Here is a 7,645-nt window from a genome sequence, read left to right on the forward strand (position 1 = left end):
TTGTATAATATATCTATAAAAAGTTAAATTTTGTTTCAATTTAGAGAAGATCAAAATTTTCTAATTTAAAAAAACAAATCATGACTAAATTGAAAAAAAATAAAAAAAATTAAATTGAAAGTAAGACAATATCACATAACACAATATTAATATGTGACATTGAAATATCATATTTTACTGTTATTGTCACGTGTGACATTGAAATATCATATTTTACTGTTATTGTCACGACGTTAACTTTATAAATGACAAATTTTTATTTTAAAAAAAATTAAAAATTAAAAAAAAAATCACAAACTGAGAAGTGATACATCTTTAACGTTATTAGTACAGTACTACTAACATAAAAAATTTCAAAATAAAATTCAAATTATTACACGTAAAAAGGCGATTGATTTGAGATTTTCTAAAAATTAAAGAAAAAAACATGATTTAACTTAAAATAACCAAAATTCAAACTCAATATTTTTAATTAATTATTTTATATTACTGTTGCATAATTTTAATTTAAAATTTTAATTTCTCATTTTAAAAAACAAACAAAATTATTCTAATCACTCAATTTGAAAAAAAAAAGTTCTAATGAATATATTATTAAAAAATTATAATAGTTGAATTTTTGTGGACCCGCAAATGTTATTCATAATATCAGACCCTACTCATTTTTCATAAGTAAATGCGTTCCGGCCTTTATCAATCGCGTATTGGAGTTTTTAGTAATTTAAGTGATTTATTTAGTATTGGGGCTTTTAGTAATTTAAGTTATTTAAACTCAGAGCCGCATATCACGGAATACAATTATTATGAATTATACTTCATCAGATTTTGTGATCCATACAATATTTTTCAAAGGTTAATCAACCAAATATGTGTTAAAACATTTACTAAGGACTTAAATAATGTGACATAACAACTATAGTTATGTATAGGAGATATTATTTCAAAGTTATTCTGTAAAATAAAATCGATTACTTTTTTATATAAATTAAAAGGAATAAGAATAGTTTACGGAAGTGAAGATTGGACAATTCAATATTAGAACGCGCTTTTGATACAGAAAGAGAAAAAGATTCCTCTTTTCTGATATGTATCAATATCAATGCTCCGTAGGCATTGATTTACAGAAACGTTTTCCATTTTATTCATTGCTATTATTTTCAGAAAATAGTTTTTATTTTCGATCTGTTAAAATTGTCCAAAAGTTGTTTTAGATTTTATTTTCATTTTCAATTTGAATTAAAGATGTCAAAATAGGTCACAAACTGCTGGTCAACTTGATCCATCACGGATTCAAATCAGGATAAGTTTGAAAAAATTGTATTTTTTTATACAGATCAGATTTCAATTCGGTTAATTTAAACTCGTTTATCCAGATTGAACCCGTGATAAGCAGGTTAATCCATCAACTCACCTACCAAATTTTATTTTATTAAAATTTAATTTTACTTTTATAAAAAATATTTAATTATTTTTTTTGCTTGAGAAAATTATTTAAGTTTCCTATTTTCAAATTAATTAAATACACGTTAGGTGGGATGAGATTTGAAAGTGAAATTTGTTTATATTTGAATTATAGAAAGTTTATAATTTTTTTATTTAAAAAATATTGTAATTAAGTAAACCAAGTCAACCCATTTATCCACCAATCTTTGATGATTCGGGTCAAGTTTAAATTTTTCTGACTCATTAATAAATGAGCCGACTTGAATTAACTGACCTAATAAGATGACGTATTTTAACAGCACGAATTTGAAGGACTTGTTTGGCATATCATATGTATATATTCAAAGTCAATGACTAAAATCACTCCGGGCTAAATTTATATGTTAACCCAAATTATTTTTAAAAAATTTTAAAAATCGTCTCTACATTACATATACTTATTTGATCCATGTACTTTATGAAAAATAGGTAAAACATTTCCTCATTTAAACACTATTTCCACAACATTATGTTACAAAAGGAAACAAATAGAATTTCATATTGTAAGAAGATATTTTACATTATTTTCATAAAATACAAGAAAAAAAATAGGCATTTTTTAATTTAGACACAACATAATTTCTGAAAATAATTTGAAGACAAAAACCAACCATATTTAATCTTAATAGTAAATAATAAAAACTTCACTATTCAGCAGTAATTAGAGTTTTTATGCTGCTATTAGTGGTGCTGTAATATTTTTCCTTTGCAAACAAAAAAGCAATTATCCTGCATCAGTTGGTTAAACTTTGATACTAACTATAAATTAAAAGCCGCCATTTAAGACAAATGACAGTGATCAATCAAGGGCTATATTGTGTTTAAGTTTATCAATGGATGAAATATTGGAACTGAGGCTTGAACTCCACTGAATTTGAAACAAAAAGCTATGTCATGTTCATAATAGATTAAAAAAGAATTGAAAAGAAACTGCATGAAATCCTTAAGAATATATCAGAAAGGGCTAAAAGTTATTAGTATATATGAATAACATATCCTCACTTATTATCAAAAATAAAAAGAAAAATTCATCCCTGAAAAAATGCTTTACCACATCCCTTCAGTTTGCAGAATGAAAAGAAAGCTTTGTTTCTAAAATTTTCACTGCATTTGCTGTTGTGATAAGCCCTCTCAGAAAATTTTCAAGGGAACTCAGCTCAAGATGACTCTAAGCTTTTGACGAAATTTTTAGTCTGTCACAGATAAAACATATGTGAGCAAAAAGTATACACAAATTCAGCAGTTGGAACTTAGAAGATAAACTGAATCTTGGGAGTGCAAGTAAGAACATGCTCATCTCAGTTAATAACAAAACTAGAAAAGAAAATTAGGAAGAAAGTTATACCTGTTCTAAAGTTAGAAACATGATCACATTCCAAGATCCTAGCCGTCCAAAATTTGGAAGGAAACCTTTGTAAAAGGCCATTGGTCCCTGGAAAAAAACATCAGATTACATAGGCATATCAGATTTTATGAAGAATACACATGTATAATACATCTCCTTGTTTGACCATATTTAAGGCTAAAATATCAGATACTCCCCAACTATGATTATGATGTAACGAGATTTCAATTTGTGTCATGTACATCTACTTTATTTTGAGAATGTTTAATACATGTGATTTTAGTTTGAATTCAAACAATTGCAATCGTATATTTATCATGTTTTTAAGAATTTATATACATTTTTCAATATGTACATAGTAGGTATCGTATTCTATTATTTTCAAAATCACTGCATTATATCTGATATCTGATACATGTTTTGTATGCACGCATCATAGCCTCCAAGTACTAGAGAGAGAGGGAGAGAGATATAAAGGTGAAAAGATTATGTTACATTATAATAAAGCAAATCAATGAGGTTCGAGAGCATATAAGCTAGGGTAAGAAAAGTAAACCGTGGAAAGCAACTTACATCATTCTTTAATGTTTTGATAAAACAATCAAGGGTGTTCTTGTAACTAGAATCTCCCATCATTCTGGACTTAACCTGCACAAACACCAGAAAAGAATGAAGACAGGACAACAAAATTAAAACAAATAATAAACATACACATGCATGAAAGAAGCTCACTTGGTCACCTCAACAAAATTGAAAAATAAATTTTATTCACATACACCACAAATGGACCTTAAAATGATCAGCTGTCAACATATTCCAAATAAGCCTTGCAAGTTTACTACTTCTACCATGTTCTAATCATCCAGGGATTCAGAGTTCATCACAGTAGAACATGGAATATCAAATACAAAATTCATACAAAATTGAAATAACTACTACACAGTATAAAATGTTGATGCAATAACAATTAAAAAAAACCAAATCAATTACAGATTTCATTGCTAGATTCTAAAACATTACCACATCTACTGGGGAGCCAATACAGACAGCAAAAAACCCTGCCCCAAGACCAGCAAGGAGATGAGTTACAACATTATCAGTGAATCCTGGAATTTTCAAAATAGTCTGCATAAGAGAGAAAAACATAGTTATTTCCAAAACTAAATGAAGGAGAAAATTTTGCTCCATAGTGCTAGTTGCCAGTCACATAGAAATTACCTGTTTCACTTGATCATAGCTGGCTAATTCCGCAGCATTGATGATACCATTTCTTGCTATATTGGGGCCAAGACCGGTCCAAAGAGCCCCAACTCCTTCCTGTATGTTATATTGATTTAGATCAGAAGTAATCACAAAGTATAATGAACCAAATATATTTTCTCTTTGATAACTTATATTGGGAAGCACAAACCTGTCTCACAATTGTTGAATAAGCATTTAAAGATCCAGAGTAACGCCTGGGAACACCAGGAGGTAGTTTTCCTTCTGCTTGAAGTCTGACTTTCACAAGATCAGTTGGATTTGCCACTGCAATTGCCACTGCACCTGTTTCCAGGAAAATTTGTGGGAGTTCATAATTGGGTTATAGTGATGAACATAGGAATAACACAGGTTCATGCTAAAAAGGTAAATCATATATAAGATAGCACTTTTACAAATAATTCCCACAATTTGCAGCATTGAGCTTTACCAGTTGTGAATCCAGCAAGAATTTTCTTTGACAATGGAACATCTCCAACATGGTCCTTCCCCACATACAAAGACTTAACCTGTAAACAACCCATGCTATTTACAACACATCATAACACAAGAAAGCATAGATATAAACTAAAACAAGAAAACAAATTTGAGTATTGAGATTCAAAACTCACAGGCTCATATAACCCAATTCTTAAACCTCCGTACACACACTGACGATGTAACCCTGGCACAATCCCCTTCCAGAGTGCCGAAAGACCTTCTTCCCTTGCAATGGTACCAACTGTTCCCAGCATACCCTTATATTTAGGCAAAGAGATTATATCACCCGCTGCAGCTTGTTTTTGAAGCTGAAGCCTAACTTTGGCAGTGTCCAAGGGAATAGTACACACCTATTTCAATTACCAGAGTTTATTGACAAATCTAAGCAAATAACTGCAATTAATTGAGTACTTTTCAAAGCAGTAAGAGAGGAGCAAATGAACAGAATGCAAAAATCATACTAAAACATGTGTCACGAGTATATACAACAAGCCAAATCAATCTCTACTGGTAGCAACTCAGGACCACAATCAACATATGTCAACAAGAGATTTTTCACACATGAGATAATTCAGAAATTATTCAATTTTAAAAATATGTTTTATATTACCAAAATAACAGCTAGATCTAAATACTGTCTTTGGATGCCACAATTGGAACAAAAGCAAGTTCCTTTAAAAATGAATTCACAAAGAAACAATTCAAGAGGTGGAATACTGAAATGGAGTAAACTCAAGGGTAATGGAACACCATTCGATTATTAGTCTTCGAAACCATGAGAAAAAAAAAGTACAATTATACTCCTTCCCTTTTCTGCCCATTCCAACTTGTTCCATTAGATTACATTAATAACAAAAAAATCAAAACTTTTACTACGGTTTCCAATTCAAACATTTTGTCAGACATTCAAGACATCAAGGAGGGAACAGTACGTTGTTTCTTGGAAAAGAAAACACCTTGGAAGACATGCATTTCATCATTTTGGAAGACATGCATTTTATCATTTCACGGCCCTCAAAATCCACAGGGATCACCATTGACTAACAATTCAAGCTTAATTATTTTAGATGAAAAATTCAAAAACATAATCCCTTCAAATTCACATTTAACCAAAAGCCAATTTCATAAAATCACTATTATCAAAAAAGTATTTGTCAAATCATCACCAAAATATACACTAACACTGGTAGACACAAAATTGAAAACTGGAAATTGGAAATTATATATCGCTACCATCATCAACAAATTCAATTGAGCATTTACTTTATAAATTAGATGCTTCCTTAATTGATAAATATCTGTAAGTATCATAAATATTCAACACAGACACTTGAGACAAATTGAAGTATCCATGCATTATAGTGTATCGCCAACAATAGTTGTTACACAACAAAAGAAAAAAAAAACAGTAATAAGAAATCTACCAAAGTGAGGTTGCAAATCAGATCCATGGCTACTACTACTGCATGCCATTAACATAAAGGTAGTGTCTTTCATAAGATCATGAAACAAAAAATCCGCAGAAACAAAAAATCCTCAGAAAAAAAAATGAAAAAAAGAGAAAAACCCAGATAGAGTGTTGTTTATGACCTCTGCGAAACATGCAGAGAAAGCACTGCTGGCAAAGGTTTTGCCGAAAGAGAGGTCGGATTTGGACTTAGAATCTGCTACCATGATGTTGTATTTGCCTTGGGAGAGGAACCAAAGGTTGCGTATGCAAATTTGGGACCTTCCCTTTGATCCCTTTTGAAAAGACTGAGATCAAACTCGATTCCTCTGTATGAAAAAAATGTTGTCGGATTTATTGTGTTGCAAAAGGTTTTTAAGCTGCAAAATTTCTAAGATGGAGAATGCAATGCATGTAGTTTCTTTCTCTCTTCTTTAATGCCCGCAATTTGCATCCCCAATGACTGTAGGCTGAGTCAGAACAGGGTGTGGTCGAATTTTGATAAGAATGCAGTATTCATTTTGAGTTCATTTGTGTTAATTAAAGTTTTTAAATACAATTAAAATGTATACTTGGAGTAAATTTTTAGAGTAATTGAGGTCCACCTTAATTTAAATATAAGTCTAAAATATAAAATTTTTAAAATGCACATCAGTTTAGGCATATTCTAATTTCAGTTTATAGAAAAAAAAAATAGTTATTCCTGTGTAAATGAATTAACTTCTTCAATTAAATATTTATTCATTCATGTAAATGTAAATTACTTTATATATTTTTATTTATAGCACATTTTTCAACAAATTACCTCTTTTCTTTTATAATTCTTTATTAAATCCTTCTTTAATTATGTAGAATATTAATTATTTTTCTTAAAATAATTGTAAAGTTACGAAGTATTATTGATTATTTTTACTGTTAGTCATAATTATTAATCTTTTTAATAACATCAGTTATTTATAATTTAATTGTAACTTTTGGGTTGTATTATAATCTACATATAGATTGAGATTTGATCTTAAGTAACATTTTTTAAATTACAATAAATTAATAATTAATATAGAGAGAGTGCATATGCGTACATAATTTTAACGTGAAAACATATATTTTCTCAAAAAATATATATTCTTGAATGAAATTTAATTTTATAAACATCTTAAAAAACTATGTAAGAAAATAATTTAATTTTTTAATTTTATTTTACATTGTTTCCAATTTTTGTTATTTTACTAACTTTTTATAAAATTTTATTATTATTATTAGTATAATAGTATAATTTCTTGGGACGATGAAGTTGTGAAATCTTACAAAATTCTTTATAAAGATGGAGATGAAGGGACGTGATGCTTTGAATCTTACTTTGTAGTTGTTTTTTTAGACTCTTATTAGCTTTATTAATAAGGAGATCAATGCTTAAACATATTCCACAATGAAATACAGAATTATTATTTTTGTAAGTAAAATATGTGTTTATATTTTTTTCTTTTTTCTTTTTAAGTATTTCTTGTTAAAGTAGAATTCAATAAGAATGTCTTAGATTATATATTATTTATCTTTGAAACATTTAAAAAGTAAGAAAAAGAAAATTGTACATAAGTTGCTTACAACAAATGCATCTGACACTGAGATTGTAG

The 7,645-nt window shown here is 28.8% G+C and overlaps 1 protein-coding gene across 1 annotated transcript; it reads right to left on the reverse strand.

The window, feature by feature from the left end:
* Window positions 1-2,390: 2,390 nt before the first annotated feature.
* Window positions 2,391-6,508, reverse strand: LOC106753449 (mitochondrial uncoupling protein 1). Its single transcript, XM_014635256.2, has 9 exons — window positions 6,158-6,508; window positions 4,699-4,917; window positions 4,518-4,596; window positions 4,239-4,372; window positions 4,046-4,144; window positions 3,848-3,952; window positions 3,401-3,475; window positions 2,828-2,914; window positions 2,391-2,675 (listed from the first exon to the last, which is right to left on the reverse strand). Exons 1-9 carry the CDS (start codon window positions 6,239-6,241, stop codon window positions 2,640-2,642), a joined length of 918 nt encoding a protein of 305 aa, XP_014490742.1. The 5' UTR covers window positions 6,242-6,508; the 3' UTR covers window positions 2,391-2,639.
* Between the last annotated feature and the right edge of the window lie 1,137 nt (window positions 6,509-7,645).

Source organism: Vigna radiata, unplaced genomic scaffold (assembly GCF_000741045.1).
Source record: "Vigna radiata var. radiata cultivar VC1973A unplaced genomic scaffold, Vradiata_ver6 scaffold_133, whole genome shotgun sequence".
Lineage (NCBI taxonomy): Eukaryota > Viridiplantae > Streptophyta > Magnoliopsida > Fabales > Fabaceae > Vigna > Vigna radiata.